General features: G+C 43.1%; 1 protein-coding gene across 1 annotated transcript in view; it reads left to right on the top strand.

Moving 5' to 3' along the window:
- Positions 1 to 21,352, top strand: part of LOC138292090 (uncharacterized) — a 148,691-nt gene that overhangs the window by 113,272 nt on the left and 14,067 nt on the right. Inside the window, exons 13-15 of the mRNA XM_069230466.1 lie at positions 17,847 to 17,971; positions 20,298 to 20,523; positions 21,073 to 21,208. Of these exons, the coding sequence (XP_069086567.1) occupies positions 17,847 to 17,971; positions 20,298 to 20,523; positions 21,073 to 21,208 (487 nt within the window). The remainder of the gene's footprint in view (positions 1 to 17,846; positions 17,972 to 20,297; positions 20,524 to 21,072; positions 21,209 to 21,352) is intronic.

Below are 21,352 nucleotides of genomic sequence, written 5' to 3'. Positions count from 1 at the left end.
CGACCCCCCCTACCGCCATCCAGATCCCGGCGGTCCGACCGCCGGGATCCGGATGGCGGTAGGGGGGGTCGCGGGGCCCCTGGGGGCCCCTGCAGTGCCCATGCCACTGGCATGGGCATTGCAGGGGCCCCCGTAAGAGGGCCCCTACATGTATTTCACTGTCTGCTGCGCACAGTGAAATACGCGACGGGTGCAACTGCACCCGTCGCACAGCTTCCACTCCGCCGGCTCGATTCCGAGCCGGCTTCATCGTGGAAGCCTCTTTCCCGCTGGGCTGGCGGGCGGTCTGAAGGCGACCGCCCGCCAGCCCAGCGGGAAAGTCAGAATTACCGCCGCGGTCTTTCGACCGCGGAACGGTAATCTGACGGCGGGACTTTGGCGGGCGGCCTCCGCCGCCCGCCAAGGTCAGAATGAGGGCCTAAGTCTTTTCATTCTTGGGACTTTTACAGTTTGAAATGTACTGACATCACCACCTTGCTGAACGACACCATTCTGCGCCATCAACGGACACTCCCACTTCCAATGTCCCACGTTTCCGCACAAATGACACAGTAACATCTTTTTCATCCCCTGCATGTCATTCTGAACCACTACAGTACCCAAATCTGGACCTCGCATCATGTCCATTCCACGACCATAACAGTTCTCTGCTGTGGCGGCATCGGTGGTACTAAAGCTCCTTGCACTCCTGTCTGAGCTGCCTTTATTTGCATCACCATTGCTTTCTCCTGCAGCTTTTCTTCTTCAATTCAATCTCATCACTGCAGTATTTTGCATACTGCAGCGCCTCATCAATCGGTTTTGCCTGCCAACAAATCAGATGGCTCTTAATCATCTGTCCTACTTCTGGTCTCAAACCTTCGACAAACCTGAACACAAAATGCAACATGTCCTTCGGTTTGATTGCTTCCTTACTATTGTACTCTTTAAACGCCTTTAACAATCTTTCATAATAGGTATGTATTGACTCTTTAGACTCTTGAACTGTTCTGTCAATTCTCTGCCAATCAATATTTTGGGGAGAAATTCTTGTCTTCAGGAACTCAATCACCATATAATAATGTTTCATCACCTCAGGTGAAGGTGTACCCGTTACTCTATCCGTTTCCGGTTCACTTGTTGACTTGTTGGCTAATCCATGCTCCCTTACACTCGACCCGCAAATCAGCTGGAACCACTATCTCCAACAATGTGTTAAAGTATTCCCACAAACATTAAGAAAGTTTCACAAACCTATCTGTCTGCTGATACCACTCAACCGGTTTCTCTCTCAGGTTTGGGTAATCATTTGTGAATGACAATATATCACTCCTGTGCCATGGGACATGAACAAATTGCCCTCCTAGAATTTCTCTCATCGGAAGCATCTTTACTGATTCCTTTTCTTTCTGAACATCTTCAGACCCGTCTTGTGAATCTCGCTTATCCTTCTTCTTCGCCCATCTACCTTCCTACTTTTCCAATGCTCCCCAGGTCTGAGCACTCTGCAACAATTCTTTCAAGTGAGCCTTCATACCTGCTGATCTCATATGCTCAGAATCCTTCGCCTCAAAATCTAACCTTTAACTGCATTTCAAATGTTTTGTTTTCTCAATCTCGATGTCATGTTTTTCTGCCAGCTCTGCAAATTTCTGATGTATTTTACTCACTTCCTTTGTAATTCTGGGGCACAAATACCTCAGCTCTTCTTCTGTGTAGGATTCTAACCTGTTCACTCCCATCGTTCCCTCAACTTGTTCTGTTACTTCTATAGCTAACCTTACACAATGTATCTGCTCTTCACCCTTGGATGTATTTTGAGGTGTGTTTAGACTGTCTAACCATTCACTCAATTGATGTGCTGACAATCCCTGTAATGAGATGTTACTTGCATTCGGCATTGGTACCTGTTGCATTGCTGCCCCTGGAATTTGCAGCGTCCAAAGTTTCAAACTTTGACTCGCATTTGGGCCATTTATTGCATCTGGAAGTGTTACAAATGGACTAAGATCCATTAAAGGTCTAGATCCAATAAAAGTCTGACCCACAGACAACATCATCTGCACAGGATCACTCACTCCACTTCTCAAAAGACTTTGTGACATTTCATTCTGATTTCCTTCACTCGCTTTCTTTTGCACGAATAAAGGTACAGCTGGACTGACAATAATCGGTAGCGATATTGCATCTGGAGCTGCCCTGACACTCGCACCTTGTGGAAAAGTTACCCCCGTTGCCTGGTTCATGACTGGTGTACCGTCTGACTGTGTTCCTGTTATCGGTGTAAACTTCAGCAAACCCTGTGGCTGTGTCGGAGGCAATAACATTGGAGTCGGCTATGTCTGAACTACCATTGGCCTCGGGAGCACTTGCTCCGATGGCACCACTAAGTTCGAAATCGTATCAAGTACTGGCACATCTGGATAAATTCTCTGGATTGATGGTGGATGCATCTGCGCTTGGACCACAGTAGTAGTCCCTGCATTAGGTGTACTCTGTACTACCCCTGGTAACTACCCACTATACATCTGCACTGGTCCCTCTCTTCCCGATGCTTGTGCTGGAGCAGTTGTAACAGCACTAGTACTTGGACCCCCTAAATAAGTCCCATAGGGTGGAGGTCGATCCCTCAACAACTGTGTAATAAGGTCCTCAACATCTGAGTCCTCATCATCTACATAAGGCTTTTTCTTTTTCTTTGTCCCTGCACTCTCACTCTCTTTAGCAGTGTCTTCTTTCTGACTCATCTCCCTCTGTGATTGCAGGAAACAATTTAACTCCCTGTAGCATCTCTGTTCTCCACCTTTTCTGTTCCCAATCCCACCTAGCTTCAGCTAAGGATTTTTCCACTCTCTTTATTCTCCTCTTGAATTTCATCTCTTGTTGCTGTCTGGCCACCAGCTCCCAAACCGCTAAAGCCTCAAACTGTGCTGGTCTCGGTAATGGCTTCATCTCATTTAATGCCATTCGCAATTCGTCCAAAATTCTCAAATTAAATGTTCCATGCTCTGGAAACGCTAAAGATCCTAACTTCTTTGTTAGCTTAGACCATTGCTTTAACCAAAGACACGGTGCAACACCTCCCTCCTCCATCACAATATAAGCAGGGGAATTTTCCGGTGGGGTTGGCTCCCCCACTGACGCCTTAATGTAAGAATCACCCTGCATAGCACTTCTGTACTCCTTGAAAAACTTCATTTTTGACTACTGTAATTATTTCGATTCAATAAGGAAATAACTTTTACTCCCAAGATTCCCTTCACCCGCTTACTCAACCAATTGACTCTTACGGATGGCTGCCAATCCGCTTGCAACTCCACTTACCAACCAACCTATCCCAGTGCGGCACACTCTGCCGTCACACGTCACACACTGCGGCTGACAAAAGTCTTGCGGCTTGTCCTCCTAATCTTCAACTCACACAAAACTAATGCAGAATATTGCGAGCACGTCAACCAAAAAAAACAATAACTAAAATAAACCTGCTGGTTTACTACAGGAAGGGACACAATCGCTTCAGAGACCTTACGGATTTTCACTAATGGCCCTTTCGCTTATATAGCTATTCCTCTTTCTCAGTCTCCTACATTCGCAAGCAAAATTCGACCAGCGAATATCACTCTCAACTGATCAGTGGGTCTGTCCTGGTGCACATAGAACTCGCCAAATGTCTTTTACTCATCTATCTCGCACACCGACTTGTTGACCACGCCCGATCAACCTACTAAACCAGACAGATTACAACATATAACCAAGTGTCTCCTACACTTGTCAATATACTCCGGAGCCTTAGACCACGCAGGGTCCGTACATCACCAACAACCACATGGATAATTTTTTTGCACAAAATGCCACACGCATGTGAAGTTCGACGACTTCCCTACTCTCATACTGCGGAGTATGCACACTCCTACTAAACCTTTAACTGGAGTATGCAGGCTCCCTACTTTACCTCACATACATCACAATTCACCTGCGATTTGCTCAAGCCTATGCAAGCGCAACCTGCCACTTTCATACTATCACAAGAACATCGAGAACATACCCATCTTTACTAGCGGTATCCAGGATCTGGGAAAGTCATTTCTCGGCTTAAGGGGACATCATCTTTGCTATAATTGCCATTTCAGAAAAACAAAATTAAAACCTCATAAAATACGAACAACTAACCCTAACTTAAACTACCACCATAACCAGTAATCACTACATAACTAGTTCTCCAAGGAAACTAACCATCAAGCTGCTACCAAAAACTGCAAGTGTGCCTGCTCCTTAGTAAGTAAACTTACAAGGGGACGCGTGTAGGTCGATGAACCTTTTGAATCGCATGGAGTATCCTAGTCATGCAGTGACCATTGGTGACAACAATTATCAGCATAAACTACCATTATTAAAACATCTTTCTTATGAATAACCACAACTCGGTAAAGAGTTAAACAATGTTTATTTCCCTATTGATTACAGTTCTAAAATCATCCTTAGCTCAACCTTTATTCAATCCACTCAATTATTATTTCGTTAATGGAAAACATCATAACATAATTTGAAGAAAACCATATGCATAAATGCACCTACATATGCCAAGAATACCAAAATTAATAGCAGAGTTCAGCAAATAGCTCGTCAGTCAATTGTCACTGTCAACGTTACCCTTAACAGCCTACCTAACCAAGTTTAGCATCAGCATGTGGGCCTCCATGCAAAAACAATTTAGAGAAAAACATTATTTTGGAAAAGATCTATCTAAGTGAGAATTCTATAATCAGCGCAGTTGGTACCTGGAAGAAAAGGCACAAATTTGTCAGTCACCTTTTCATAGCTACCTATCCAGGATGGATCAGCAACAAGTCAGTCTTCATCTTCTGGTCATCAATTAGTCAGCCACACATCAGGCTCACAGAGTATGAGCCCAACGACAGAACCTCGGACAGCATCTCCTGACGTCATCAATTCTTCCCTCGCATCTCCTAAATTCTCCCGCATCTCTCTCTTTAGCCCCTTGTCATGACTTTTTATTAGGGTCTCGCAGTCCATCCCCCTAATTCCTAATTGGTCAGTCAATCAGCAGACATGACTTTAACCTATAGTATTTGTTTACCAAATCTACCAATTTCAATATCAGTCTGTTCACAAGATGCAGATTGGTCCGCTGTACGATGTCCACATCATCCGGCTCTTCAGGTATCAAAATTGTTGCATGTTCTTCTTCAGTCAGTGCCTTCATTGTTCAAATCCAGGGAAAGTACATTTAGCCTACTCTACACATAATTGTATCAAATTGTCTTCATCATCTCCTGTTCGCCGGCACATTGCAGAAAATTCTAGTTAAACAACTTTACCATCAGGTGAGTCAAGGACGGGTTGTAGCTTCTGCAAACGCGGTTATTATTTCTGCTCTCCGTGTGTGAGGCCTAGGAAGACTAGGCCTTAAATTCAGCTAAGTTAACACTACAAATTAGAGTAAAACATAGGTTATACATTTCAGTATGAGATATTACTACATTTTTCACATATTTTCATTATTTCATACAGTTCCAGTTATATTAGTACAATCTCGTACACATGGCAGACATGCCTCGAAGGCACATTTTCAAACGTGCACATTATTTTCTCTACGATTAATTTCTCTACACACTCTTCATTATTAAGCAGATAAACATCATTCATAATTTCTCGAATTAGCATATCTGCTTCAACAGTACTATACAATGGCAAGCCAAAACATACTATACAAAAGCAAGCCATACCATACCATGCTGTACTATAAAATGTCAGGCCATATGATACCATACCATACCATGACAGGCCATACAATACCATACTATACAATGACAGGCCTTACTATACTATACCATGCCATACAGTGGCATGCCATACCATAACATAAGCACTGTATAAATACAATTACAATTAAAATGAATATGACATACTGTACAATGACAGCCCATATCATATCATACAAAGCTATACTATACAATGGCAGGCCACACCATAGCATACGCCACCATACCATACAATGCCATCCCATCCTATAGCATACCATACCACCATACCACACCACGCCATACCATACCTTATAATAACAGGTCATACATACCATACCAGGCTATACAATAACAGGCCTTACCATACCATACAGTGACAGGCCATACCATACCATGTCAAAACATGAGAGGCCATATCATATCATACTATAGCCTATACCATACCATGCCATACTGAACCACATCAAGCTGTAATATACAATGACATGCCACACCATACAATACTCTATTATACAATGAAAGACAATACCATATCATACTATATGATGGCAGGCCATACCATACCGTATCATACCATGACAGACCATACAATACCACACAATATCAAGTCATACCATTTCATACTATCTTTACAATAAGTGTTGCACGAAGCCCTTCCTCCGGACTATCAAACCATCACACAAAACCATATAGGTAAGAGAGGAGGTGGACTAGCTATTATATTCAAACAGGCAATAAAACTCAGTAAAACAGACAACATTTCCATACAAGGTTGTGAAGCCCTCCTCACCAGATGCCACCCTACTCCAACTTCCTCCTGTAACTTTCTCCTCCTTTACAGACCTCCATCTAACAACTCCACATTCCCAGATACTTTTCTAGATACAGTCTCAAACCTTACTACACTATACTCCAACCTATGCATTCTTGGGGATCTAAACATTTGGTTTGACAAACCCAATATGCCCCATCCAAAAGCTATCACCACTGGCCTAGTCGCATTGAACCTACATCAGATTGTACACAATCCCACACACATCGCTGGACACATCCTAAATGTCATTTTTGCTAAGCCTGAACTAGTTACCGTTCATAGCATCACGCCAATCACATGGTCAGACCATCATTTGATAACTTTCCGACATAAAACTCCACAAATCAACACACCCCACAACTTCTTACATACATGCACCTATCGACCATGGAGGAAACTCAATTTTGATGACTTAGAAACACAACTAACAGCCAACACAGATCTAGATACAATTAATTCTGTTGAAAAACTTTGAGTAGCTACAGGAAGCTTTTGATATCCTAATACCACTCAGAAAAACTAAACACAACAAAAGAAAACCAGCACCTTGGAGAAACACAGAACTTAAAAAGATAAAGCAACAAATCAGAAAGTTGCAGTGGACCTGGCTCAAAACAAACAACAATCAAGGCAAACTGCGGCTACACAAACTTAACAGAATATACAAATCATCAATCAAAAAAAGCAAAAAAAAGGTACTACTCAGACAGAATTCAAAATGCTACATCTACAACCAAGGAATTTTATAAATTCTCAATGAATTTTGAAAACCTACATGCATGGAAGGAAGTCATCCCACTACTCAAGATTTCACAAACAAACTGGCAACTCATTGCACAAACAAGGCAGACACATTGGACTCCTATTTAAAACAGAAGAAAACCATCAGCACCAACCCCTTTCCTAAAATACCCTCTAAGAATAAACCAACCCAACCTCTTCAGTCCTTCCAACAAATATCCCAAGGTGAATTTATGGATTTGGTCAAAGCAAGCAGGCCTTCCGGTTGCCCTTCTGACCCTTGTCCACCACAAATCTTCAAGGACATTCTCTTATCTACTTCTGCTGCCACACCTGAAAGAAGAATCATCAACAACTCTTTAACTACAGGAACTTTTCCTGTATACCTGAAAAAGGCATACATACGACCGTTATTAAAGAAAACAAACCTAGACCCGCAGGACCCCATCAGCTACAGACCAATCACAAATGGACCTTTCCTGGGCAAACTGATAGAAAGAGCAGCATTCGCCCAGATGTCACAATTCATTGAAGACAATTCTATACTCTCTGACTTCCAAACTGGATTCCGCCGAGGAAGAGGCACTGAATCGGCACTCCTAGCAATCTCGGATGATCTTAAAAACACAGTCGACCGCAATGGAGTTGCTGCACTACTTCTCTTGGACCTCTCGGCTGCCTTTGATACAGTTGACCATGACACCCTAATTCAAAGACTCCATAAAGCCGGCATGCAAGGGACTGCTCTCGACTGAATTACTTCCTATCTGTCAGAGTCACCAGATCCTTGGGGTCTGTGCACGTTCCCAACACGTCCACCACTGAACAGCTCCAAGACTCTGATAGATAAATCACAGAGACTGAGAGAGTTCAAAAGGGGAAGAGTAGATTAGGAAGGGAACAGCTGGGAAGGAGACCTGTAGTAAGAAAAAGGTTAGAACACACGATATGAAAGTTATATCTCCTTAAATCAATACTAGACTATGATTCTAAGCCTAGTCACTCTGAAAACATGAACAATCTAAGAGTTAAGTTTAAAATGACTAAGTTTCAAGATGGCCGGATACCTGTAAGGGAATCAAGATGAATTAAATGAAAACTTTCTTATTCAAGTACTTTCCTTTACATGAGAATCAGAAAAAACATTCTGACTAAATTTTAAACCAGTCATATAAATCCTGTTTTGAGAATGTATACTAGGACCATACAATATTGCATCTAGAAACTCTGGCCTTCTGTGTACTCTTAAAATGTTTCAACGAAAATTGCGCATATTGCAGATATATATATATATATATATATATATATATATATATATATATATATATATCGTAAACACCATAAAAGGATTGTGCACCATGAATAACACAATATGGATTCAGGAAACAAATCACATAACTTGTCAACTTGAATATTACATAATAAATATCTTAGAATAGTGGCATACAGTAAACAACATGAAATAAACTCGAGGAGAGAATTGTGCGTCTTGCCGATTCGAGTGTCACCATGTAAAATACCAAGAAATGGTAGCACGCAATGAATATCAAAGTAAAATCATCATTAATCCAATCTCGCGTCTTGCTGATTCGTAAAACACGATGTAAATGTCAAGAAATAACAGCTCACAATAAATAACAAGATCAAAGTACAATGAAACGAATCGCGCTTCTTTTGCCGATTCTTAAGCCACCATGTAAATGTCAAGAAATGGTAGCGCGCAATGAACAACAAAGTTAAATCCTCATGAAACGAGTTGCGCGTCTTGCCAATTCATAAAACATCATGTAAATGTCAAGAAATAGTAGCGCGCAATGGACAACAATGTTTAAACACCATAAAACGAATTGCGCGTCTTGCCGATTCTTAAGCCACCATGCCAATGTCAAGAAATGGTAGCACGCAATAAATAACAAAGTTAAACCTTTATGAAACAAATCGCGCGTCTTGCCTATTTGTAAACTACCATATAAATGTCAAGAAATGTTAGCGCACAAGTAATCTGTTACTCATTTAAGAATTAAACCAAGAATATGAAAATTCTCAATAACGGTGTCGGAACAGTCCAACCACCGTCTTACCGCCTGGAACAATGATCACCAATGAAGGATGAAGACTGGAAGATCCATATAGGACGCCGGGACAGGAGCTCAGGAAGAAGCTGCTGCTCTGCACCGGGACCTCTGAATAGTGAGCAATGGGAGTTGGGCTGGCTCTCTTATATAGAGTCTTGGCCCAGCATAGAACCACGCTCAGGCATGTTGCAGGGAAAGTCTCTGGAAGGCCCTGGAAAGGAGCCACACCCTAACACACTCTGAAAACCTGCAGCAATACATTGCAAAGAAACAGTATTTGTAAGCATATAAAAAATACGTTTTCAGGATTGAACTCTGCAATGCAAAAGGTTAAACCACAACATATCAGCACAATGCATAAATTACGTTGTTTTGAAAGTGCCGGGTTTTTGCTTTTTTGTCGCCAATAGAGCGCGTACTGCTCTGGTGTTGACACTATCTTAACAAAAGATCTAATATCATCTATTCGCCCCCCTTCTCGTCCGAACCCTACCTCACAAAAGCAGGAGTCCCCCAAGGATCAATCATCTCACCTTTGCTTTTCAACATCTACATGATATCATTACCAGAACTGATCAATGATTTCCATCTCACATGCTACAACTATGCAGATGACACACAAATACTACTTAAATTAGAATGCCCCCAAAACATTGAAAACTCACTAAGCTTCAGTTGCCTCAGAGCTGTTGATCAGTGGATGACTTGGAGCCATCTCAAACTAAATACCTCCAAAACAGAAATACTCATATGTGGTGACTGCCATACCATGACTGGCCATACCATATGATACCATACAATACCATACCACCCAACCAACCATTCCATATCATACCAGGCCAAATCATACCATACAATCTCAGGTCATACCATTTCATATCATACTATACCATACCATACTTTACAATGTTAAGCCATGCCATACTATACTATACTATACTATACTATACTATACTATACTATACTATACTATACTATACAACGTCACGCCTCACCATACTATACCATGCCATAAAATGGCATGCCATGAGACACCATACCATACTATACAATGGCAGGCCACACCATAGCATACCCTACCATGCCATACAATGTCATGCCATACCATTCCTTCCCATTTGATATTATATCATACCTTACCACATCATACCGAACCATACTGTACAATGACAGGCTTTACTATACTTTACCATACCTTACCATGACAAGGCATACCATAACATACTATACAATGTCAGGCCATACCGTATCATACCATAACATTCCATACAGTAGCATACTTTACAGACCATTCATACCATATCATACCATACTATACTATACAATGACTGACCATAATATGCAGTACCACATCACCATATCATGCCATCCCACACCATACCCACCATACTATACAATGACAGGCTATACTATACCATATCACACTTTACTATATAATGACAGGCCATACATCCCATAATAGACAATGATAGGCCATATGCAGTTTTTTAAGGTTTCCCTTAAAGTGTGCAGTAATAAAAAGCTTAAAAAAGGGCTTGGAGACCATCCATTACTTACCAATACTTACAATTAATTGGCTTTCACGTCACTCTTCTTTCCTTGTTTCCTATTGGTCATGCCTCCTGCTTCCTGCTAGCTGCTCACCTCCTCCTGCGTTCTTCCATTGCTTTTGTCCCTGCCGTGGTACATTAACTTAACATAGCTTCCTATTTTCGGCCAGTGTCCTTCCTGTGACCAGATGCTGCTCCAGCTACTTTTTATTTACTTTTGGCCATCCATTTTATAAGAGTGCATGGCATTGTATGCCCTACCAACCCTCTAGCCTCCCTCTCCCTGTTTTACCCCTATCTTCTCCACCCTTATTGTTTCCCAACCTTGTGATCCTTGTTTACGTTCCCATTGCTGTTGCAGTATTGCTGTTTCGAGGCGCTATAAACATTAAGCGTTACATTTGAGGAGCTTTAAATAATAGGCATTACCTTCACCCACTATGATGGAATTCCAGTTAGGAGTTCGGGATGCTGAATGGATCATACCTACCTTGAATTGTGACCTTAATGTCACTCACAGCAGATGTCAGCAATTAATGATTAAATCACTTCTTTATCTAAATAATAGTATCATTGAAATAGTACACACTAAAGGGCGAGTGTCCCTTAGCAACTAAACAGAAAATGCTCAGATTATCACGAGGAGATACCTTTTTGTTTTCTCGATGGTTCTGGCGCTGATATGACCTTGATGGCAGTCCAATTTCTGAATCCTCATTCCAAACTGCATCGAGGTCAGTTTCCAGTTTGCGCCTGAGGCAGGGTTTGTTAAATTGCACTTTTTTCAAGCTTTTTAAAGGCAATACATGTAGTAAACTCTGTTGGTAAAAGAGTCCAGTTGGGTGATCCCATAAGCAAAGTCCTAAATATTTTGTTAAACGTTATTCCAGATTACATGCCGCAAAATCAAGAATTGTGAGCAAAAACCGAAACAATACCACATGCATACTGCACAGGACAGGTGTTCAGCCAGACACTATTGTGGCACTTGAAATAAGGCAGTAGCATTTCCTGAGGAGGTACTTTGGGGACCCAACTGCTTTAAGTTACATGACTGTGAACAAGGGGCCAGTGGCCCAGTGAGGCAAAACATTAGTGAATGTTGGTGTATTCTAGTTGCATTGGCAAAGCACCTCCTGCTCTTGACAAGACGATAAGGCACTTTAGCAAGCGGGTAACTTGCTACTTTGTATGGAGAGTGCTACTCTCGCTGTCAGTCTGTTATTTCCTACCCCTGGCTGCTGCCCCTTATTTGTCACCCGAATCCTCCATTGTTTTGCTTGCCCCTCCCCCTGCACTGTTTTAAAGAGCAAAACACACTATGGTGTTGTCAACACTGGCCGCGTCATAGCGTATATTGTTTTTACTCTAAGCCATGTTGCACAGCAGCTTGTGCTGCTGTGCAACATGGCTGAAAAGCCATTGACAAAGCCAGAAGATTGCAAACAGGTGAAACCTATTAGCTTTGCCAATGCTTGTTTTAAATAGTATTATCTAAGCAGATTGGACTTATTCCATGCTGGGGATAAATCTCAGGCCCATATTTATACTTTTTTTGCACCACATTTGTGCCATTTTTTACACAAAAGTGGTGCAAACTTACAAAATATAATTGGGGCATATTTATACTTTTTGATGCAAAGCTGCACTAACGCATTGCACCCTGTGCCATAAAGGGGGCCCCAAGTTGCCCCCCCGATCACACTTTAATTTTTAAAAATGTAATACTTACCTATACTTTCCCTACTTACCTGGGATGGGGTACCCCATCCTCCGGTGACCCTCTGGTCTGGGTGGGGGTTAACCGTGGAAATGAGTCCACAGGTCCCCTAACGCCTGGTTTGACCCAGGCATTAAATAATGGTGCAAAGCAAGCTTTGTGCCATTATTTAGCCCCTCCTCACACCTGTGCGTCATTTTAGCATGGGGGATAAATATGGGGCTATGGGGTTAGCACCATTTTTTAGATGGGAACGCCTACCTTGATTCTCATTGATGCAAGGTAGGTTCACGCATCTAAAAAATGGTGCAAACTCCAATATTTTTACGTAAGACGTGTCTAGCATAAAAATATAAATATGGAGTTAGTTTTGGGCCAAATTTACGTTAAAAAAATGATGCAAATGGAGTATAAATATGCCCCTATTGTATTTTGTAAGTTTGCGCCGCTTTTGCATTAGCAAATGCCGCAAGTGCGGTGCAAAAAAAGTATAAATACGGGCTGCAGTACTCTAATTTGGCTGCAGGCAGTCTGAAACAGGACCAAGTGGCAAACGTATTGACCTCATGCACAACACATGGTTTAGCCAAGTGCCCCAAGTCGTGTGTGCAGTCCTCGCTTTTCAGCCTATAGCACTTAACTTTATTTGCTGGGTTTATATTGCAGTCATGTGACCCATGTGTGTAACACTTTGAAAGGAAACTGGTTATTCGGCCACTCTGCTGGGTCATTTAAGACCCAGAGGACTCAAGGAAATTCATTAATTTCAACACATTCCCGGGATTCTGGCGTAAATTCTCACAAGCTACACAACTGGTTCCCGCCCACTTCCTGCCCAGGCAGTCTCACAGGGAGGGACACTGTACTCTGAAGCACTTGCCCTTTCGCCAGGATTCCAAGCCACCTCGTCAGTGACTTCGCGTGACGGACTTCAACTTAAAAGCAGAAGTCAGACAATGCGTTTCAGGGCTGGGCTTGGGCTGAGCAGATTGTTTAAACTGCTGGTGAAACTCACAGCCCGAATAATTTTTCAATCCGAAACTGAAAGCGTGCTCACGTCACGACGAAACCTGCCATTCACGAAACCCGGGCGAAAACCGCTCACGCTGCTCTCAGTATACAATCCCTCGATTTAATGTTCTCCTTGACAGTTCAGAAAGGTGCGGCATTGGTGAGCAACATATACCAGGGGAGTGTCCCAGATAAAGACAACATTGAGGTGCAGCCAACATTTAGAAGCAGGAAAGATAAATTCATACTTTGAAAAATAAATCTAGTGAATTTATTTTTCCCCTTGAGCAGAATTGAAATAGGGCAATTTAAGACAAGAGAAAGCTAAAATAAAATGATTTATGGCCTAAAAAATAGGAATCTGTCTCCTGAATCGGTTCTGGTGGCATGTACGTTTATAGGTGAAAAATATACAAAACAGCTTACTTTGGCTGGAGAACTCAATGCATCGTTGTGTAAGAAACCAAGAACTCCCTAAGGGAAGAGTTCCCAAGGTGTTTTATGTCAGATGTCAGTAGCTTATTCAGTCCAGAGATCCTTTCTGCCCCGTGTCAAGTGTGAGTAGCTTATTCAGTCCTGAGATTCCAAGTTGCCTCGTGTCGACTGAGAGCTGCTTTTCCAATCTGGAGATCTCACACTGTCTCGTGTCAGGTCTGAGGGGCTTGTCTAGGGCAGAGATCTCAAGCTTACCTGTGTCACAAGTGAGCCAATCATCCAGTTAATTTATCTAGCATTGTCCTAGGGCACTCTGGGGTATCTGCACGCTTTTAAAAATTCATAAACAAAGAAACTTCAGTTTGCTCAGAGTGAGCTATCTAGCTATCTATGCCTTCCTTGGATGGGAAAGGCTACTCTGTCAGATGTGAGTAGCCCTCCTGATCAGACGATCTCAAGCTGGTTGTTGTTAGGTGTGAGTGACTCATCCAGTTCAGTCTCATGTCAACTCACTCAATCTGGAGATCTCAGGTGTGAGCTTCCACCAAGTTCTTAGACTACAGGATGTCCTGTGGCTAAGTTTGATGGCTGATTCTTGGTCAACTTTCCACAGTGACCAATATGATGGCCATTTGGGACACTGTAGTTGTTTTTTTATTGCAAAGCAGTTGTCTTTGGACAATAAGTACTGCAAAAGATCAGAGGCATCTAAAACTAGGCCACATGGTCCATGCCCTATTTTCAGGATACCCAATAATTGTGTAAGAAACCCATTTAGATGCTTTGCATGTAAATGTATCCACTGTGGATGTCCAGATAATCTGCCTTGGATCCGGCTGAAACAGACAAATGTTGTAAAACCTTTGACCAGGAGTCACGTCTTGGTAGCATCCTTCTTGCATTCCACGATACCAGACAGTCATAGACAGCCTGAGGGGAGACCTTCTAATACCTGGTTCCACCACAAGAACCAATGTAAAAGAAACACAGCACTTATTTGAGTTCATTCAATGATGCTTTAATGACATGTCATATAAGTAAGTGCTGACAAAGCTTTTCAAAGTTCCTAGATAATGGTAGATAGATTTTCCTGCAAGAGAGAACCTGAGACTCATTGGGGATCATGGCACATGAAACTTCATTTAGGAGTTGGTGCCACAGGAGTAGCTGATGCTACCTCCCACTGTAATGACATTAGGGTAATTATCAATACCTGTTGCATTTTTGTAGTTGCTATTTCTGAAGCACTTATGTACAGTATTGCATTGTTGGGTGACTGTACTTACTCTTGTTAAAGACTGAACACTGACTGGACATTCCAATTTTCACTTGTGTTGGCTGCTTTATTGAGGTGTGAGTCTTTGAAATCCCCAATACTTCTCTGGATAAGGCTTGGACTGTGCGACTTCACTACTAAAGGGATGTATTTGTTGCTCAATGTTTGTACTATGGTATGGTTCCGTCCCAGGACACCAATGATACATGACTCTGATTGACACAGTCTTCGCCCAGTAACCTCAGTCTGAACTGGGGCACCTGAAAATATTCCATCTGCTCCTCTGCGAATTTCCGTCACACAGAGCTTGAGCATCATTACAGCTTCCTCTAAGCACAGGAAGGTCTGCAGCAGAGTAACCTTTGTCTTCAAACGGCAAAACAGCAGTAGTGCTTTCTTTCTCCAAACATTGCTTGAACAGCAGTAAAAGAAGATTCTTCTGCAACCTTTCTCTGCACAGAGCATGAGTAGTATTGGACCAAGCGCCCCCAAAGCCAGTCAAGTTTCCCAAACAGAGAGCATAGGTAGCAATAGAACATGCTTCCTCTATTAGGGTTAGCTCAGCAGTAAAGTAGGAATCCAGGCAAACAGCATAAGCAGCAGTCCCGCCAACTTCCTCCACAAACAGCAGTCAACAGTAGTGGAATATTCCCCAAAAAGCAGCACGGGAAGCAGTGGTGCAACTTCCTACGCACACAGCTTCAATGGCATTGTGGGAAAAGCCGTCTGCAATCGTCCTTCACTCATAGCTGAAGCAGCGGTGTGGAACGTTTCTGGCACACAGTTGGGTCAGCAGCAGGGCAAGCATCCTCCACAAACAGCCTGGTCAGGAGTAGTGCAAGCTTCCTGAACACACAGCTCGGACAGCTGTAGAGAAGGAGTCCTCTGCAAACTTTCTCCTCACAGATCAGGAGCAGCATGACAGCAGCTTCCTATGCACAGAGCAGAAGTCACAGTAAGCGAGCTTCCTTCCCAGTGCATGTAGAGCGCACCACAGGAGTGGCAGTAGAGATAGCTTCTTTAGCACCACTAAGGGGAACATCCTTCTAGTGCGCGAGTACCAATACGTTATGTTTCTTCCGCGTAGCGCAGGATCAGCATCTGGGTAATCCACCTCCTGATGTGTGAGTAAAATGACTGTGTCTACTACAATGCATTGCAGAAAAACTGGTGCAACGTGTTACAAAATCGGGACCTTATAATAGTATGGGATATGTTGAGGTCTGATTTTGTGCTTTTGGAAGGCCTTTACTTAAAATGTTGGTCCCCAAACCTTTAGAAAGCAAGTTGCAAATCATATTGCAATTTACTGAACCATAGCGTTGGTGCTACACTGATTTAACATGTTGCTGCGGGAGGTTCTATCGATGAGCTTCATTTCCTCTGGTACAGTGCCACAGTACTGAGTTTTAAATATTGAGATATTAAAATATAGCCAGTGTCGAAAATGTTTTCCTCACTTGCCAAGTTCACAGAGTGTGAGAGGGTTTATGAAGAAAACAAAAATGAACAGGGTATGAATCACAGACTGCACCGATCAGGTGATCCCCTGCAGAGTTCAGTGGAGCCAAGCTCAATTAGAGAAGACAAGGCCCAAATGTATACAATAAGGTACAAACGTTTCTTCTCTAGGTGTAATTACATACATCCATTCTTACAGAAATGAAGGGAGGTGCCTAGCTGAGCTCATGAGAGGGGACTTGTCACTTCTGACAAAAGTGAGTAAGCAATTCCATGACTCACACCTGGAGGCCTCCTCTGGGCAGTGTTAGCCTGGCCACGAAAACATAGGTGAAGAGGTGCAGTTACAGTAATACAGGCAAGCGCTTGTAAAGTTTCCACACCAAAATATCGACTACCAAAATATTCTGTAGGTAAGTATGCATAAGTAAGTGTAGATTTTTTTCCTAAGCACCATAGACATGTCCCTCAACATTATATGACTTAAGGACGCACAGATGTGAAGTTCAGCATAGCAAATCTATAATATCCTGTATATATTTACCTTAACTATATGTTAGTCTATATTTCTGTGGCACGATGGTTTTGTGCTCGAAATTCTGACTTACAACGGTTCCTCCGCCTGTCAAAGGCCATGACTGCAGATGCCAATAGACAGCCTGTTTCTTCTGTTCCACATTTAACTGTTGGTTTAGGTTGGTGTCTTCCATCTGGTGAACAGTGGCCTAAAAACAGCCAAGATGTGGCAGCCAAAACTCGGATGGCCAGTTCTCTTTTGGATTTAGCACTTCCTCCATAAAATAGATCGTTTTATGTTAGCATCCAACGCCAAATCGCACTTTTGGTATTTATTTCTCTTTGTAAATCTGATCATCAATAAAGGACACCATTGGTACATAAGGAAGACATATATGCTTGAAATATGTATTTGTATTTGAATGCTTCATATATGCCGCGTGGTGCCGTTTTCGTCCTTGTGCAGGCCCGAGCCCTACTGACCTGTGTTTTCGCTCTTCCAGTACCTCGTGGACTGCAGACTGGAGCAGCACTGGCACGGCGCCCTGGAAGGAATCCTCTCTCAGACCCCGCTGCCGGCGAACCCCTACCCGAGCCTAGTGACAGCTTTCAGGAAGGCCTCCCTGAGGTGAGAGCGCCAGCCACGGTGGAGGTGTAGGGCGAGCGTGGAGACCAAAGGGAAGGGGACTGCTCTCCGTGAAGACTGAGGGGTGGGGACTGCTCTCTGCGGAGTCTGAGAGGAGAGCTCTCTGTGGAAACTTAGGGGAGAGTACAGCTCTCAGCAGAGACTGAGGAGAGAGGACAGTTTTCTGCAGAGACTGATGGGAGAGGACAGCTCTCTGTAGAGACTGAGGAGAAAGTGCAGCTGGCAGCTGGTTCTGAGGGGACAGTGCAGCTCTCTGCGGAGACTGAGGGACGGGGACAGCTCTCTGCGGAGTCTGAGGGACTGGGACTTTTCTGCATGGAGATTTAGGAAAGAGTACAGCTCTCTGCAGGGACTGAGGGATGGGTACTGCTCTCTGTGGAGTCTGAGAGGAGAGGAGAGCTCTCAGTGGAGGCTGAGGGAGGTTATTGCCAAAAAAGTGGAGACTCAGGAGAGCATACTATAGCGGAAACCCTCTCTGACTTTAGCTCAGAATGTCTCCAAACTTAAAACTCTCTCTCATAGAATAACTTTGGCTGTCGCCTACCTGTTCAGCATATGTATTCGGTTTCAAATGGACTTGTTACTTTAGTAGCAAATTGCCAGCTTTGTAGATTCCCTGTCTTGAGCGCTGGGGAAATAAAGCACATGTACGAAAGTGTTAAGGACTGTATTTACAAGAAACTGGCGTATCAGCATCACTTTTGCGGGCCTCCTAATTCTGAAACGCCCCCCTTGTGCAGGCATAATGTGGTGCAAGGGGTCGCAAAGTGGAACAATACATGCATTGTGATGAAAACAACATTTTTAATAGGATCACAACAAAGCAAGATACTTAAGTGATTCATAAATGATAAATATTCATGGAGATCTAATTTCCACACATTTATTTACCTTCTTGTCTGTGTAGTTTTATCAGTAAAACTGCAATTTCCCCCTGATCTAATTTCTCAGGCCCTTCTTCCCTTGGGGGCCTATTTACAAACTGCATTTTCGAGTGCATATAGCAGTACTACAATGCTACTACTCGTACTACCAAATGCTATTGACAATCCTACGCGGGGAGGCCTATGTCTCAGCCCCTCCTAGATTTTCTGTGCAGAGATCTCTTCCATGACTGCAGAGATTGTGCACACATATGCCTATGTTTTAGTAGTAAATGTGGCTGGGATGGGACAGTGAATGGAAAACAGAGAATACCTATGACTAAATGAGAGAAGTGTATGAAGGTATCAGGAGGGGTTAAGAGAAGAGTTGGGATGGGTGTAGGGAGTGACATGCGTGTACCCACAAATAAGCCAACTCATATTCACAAATTGCACTTCTAAATTTACCACAGCCAACAAGATTCTAGAACAGTTGTAAATGTAATCCAGCTCAGACCTTGAGTAAGTCCACCAACACCCATGGCCACTCATAGGTACTGCTCTACCCTTCCATCGAACATTTGGAGGCAGGGACCTAAAATTCACCCCAAAGAAAATTAATTATATTGAAATTCATTTAAATATAAGTTTGGTTTAAAATTGTTTCATTTAACTTAATTCTACAATAACTTTTTGTATTTTATTACATATTATCTACATATAAGCATTTTAATTTAGGCGAAATGTTTTAAATAAATTTACCAAAAATCATTTTAATTTCAGTTTAATGTAGTCCATTTGAATTAATCAAACAATGAATTCAACATTAAGCAAATAGTGCTGTAGCATTTTTTACTTTGTTCTACATTCAAAATAATTTTTTTATTACATTTGTGTTTTAAAGTTTATTTTTGTTTCTACTTTTTCCAATACGTTATCATAAGACAATCTCCACCTCTACTGCGGATGTCGCCACCTATATGTGAAAGATCACTACTCGTGACTTTACACTCTTAAGTTGGTCCACCTCTGAATTCAGGGGGGTGGAGACATGCAAATTTACAATTGTAAATGGTGAGCCAAAAGTAATACATTTGGCACAAAATGTAATGGTACGTTTACGTGTGTAGAATTAGTCACATGTACATTTACCTAAGTGCCTAGGCACCTTAGTCTCCTGTGCTCTTCTGGTCTCTTCTCGCTCTCTCTGGTCCCGCTTCTTCCTGATACCCCCACTCTCCTCTCTTGCATGGTCTCTTCCCTTGCTGTCTTCTGACTTCTCTTCCCGCTTCCCTGTCTTCCGGATCCCCTCCTTCCTCCCTGACCTCTGCTGGTGTCCACCACTTCTCTCTCTGTGGTCCCCCATTCTTACCTTGGACTCCTCCCTCACATTTCCTTTCAGAGGCGATCACTTCTAACATCTCGTCTCCCCACCATGTCTCTAGAATGGATCTCTGGGGACAGTCGGATGAAGACATTCTGAAACGTGTGTTACAGATCCCATTGCGATCCCTGGAAGGACAGAAGAATCTATTCGTGCTGCAGGGTGCTTTGGGGTTTGGGCTTCGCAGTGCTGTATGTGCCCCAAATACCAAACTCCTGGGAACTGCTCTTCGCAGCTGGGGCCTGCTGAGAAACACTAGCTGGGAGCCGAGGCTGGGGGCCTTCAAGGTGGGTAGTGGGTCACGGAGGGGGGTGAAATATGGAGGCAGGCATGGGCTAGGGTGGAAAAGGTCAGACACGGGACAAATGGAAAGGCACAAATGTGTGCACTGGGTGCACGGGGCACGGATGAGGTTAAGGTTGTAAGGGGCAGGCTTAGGGGACAAGGAGGTGTAGGACAGGCATGGTGTATGTGTGGCTCCGGTGTGGGGGACTGAGTGGAGTTAAGCAAACATGGTAATGAGCAGAGCGGAAAGGGGCAGGTATAAAGTGGGAAATGAGATCACTGGGCAGAATCAGAAGGGGTGGAAGTGACCATCGAGAAATGGGGCATTGGGGCCTGAGAGGGGAGGTGCCTCTATGGTGAAAGTGTGAAAAGGGTCCGATTACGGGGCTGTGATAATGAGTGGTAAGGGACAGAGTGGCAAGAGGCAGGTGTGAAATAGTTTAAAGGGGCATGTGTATAATATACATATAAGGGACTCTCATCCTGCCTTCTTCATCCGTTGGACCTTGCAGTGCATGCATACCAATGATTGTGAAATATTTCATTTTCAGGTGACAGTGACTTCTGCCCTGCACAGACCAGGGGCCCTAGATCATTTTCTGAACTCTGTGGAAATGACAGAATTCTGTTCCCTGCAGGGACCCCCGGGATGCCAGCTGGAAGCCCTGCAGATCTATTCCAGACTTGGTAAATTTGAGATGTACTGCAAGATGAATAATTTCTGAAGAAAATTTGTATAGATCACAGGGTCCCAGGGTGTAATCCCTGGAGGCAGGGGTGTAATGCGGTTTCATGCAGCCCCCTCGGTCCTTTCAGGGGGCCTCCTTCCAG

This window comes from Pleurodeles waltl, chromosome 4_2 (genome assembly GCF_031143425.1).
Source record: "Pleurodeles waltl isolate 20211129_DDA chromosome 4_2, aPleWal1.hap1.20221129, whole genome shotgun sequence".
Lineage (NCBI taxonomy): Eukaryota > Metazoa > Chordata > Amphibia > Caudata > Salamandridae > Pleurodeles > Pleurodeles waltl.
The sequence above is the reverse complement of the archived record's forward strand: the minus strand, read 5'-3'. Positions and strand labels throughout refer to the sequence as shown.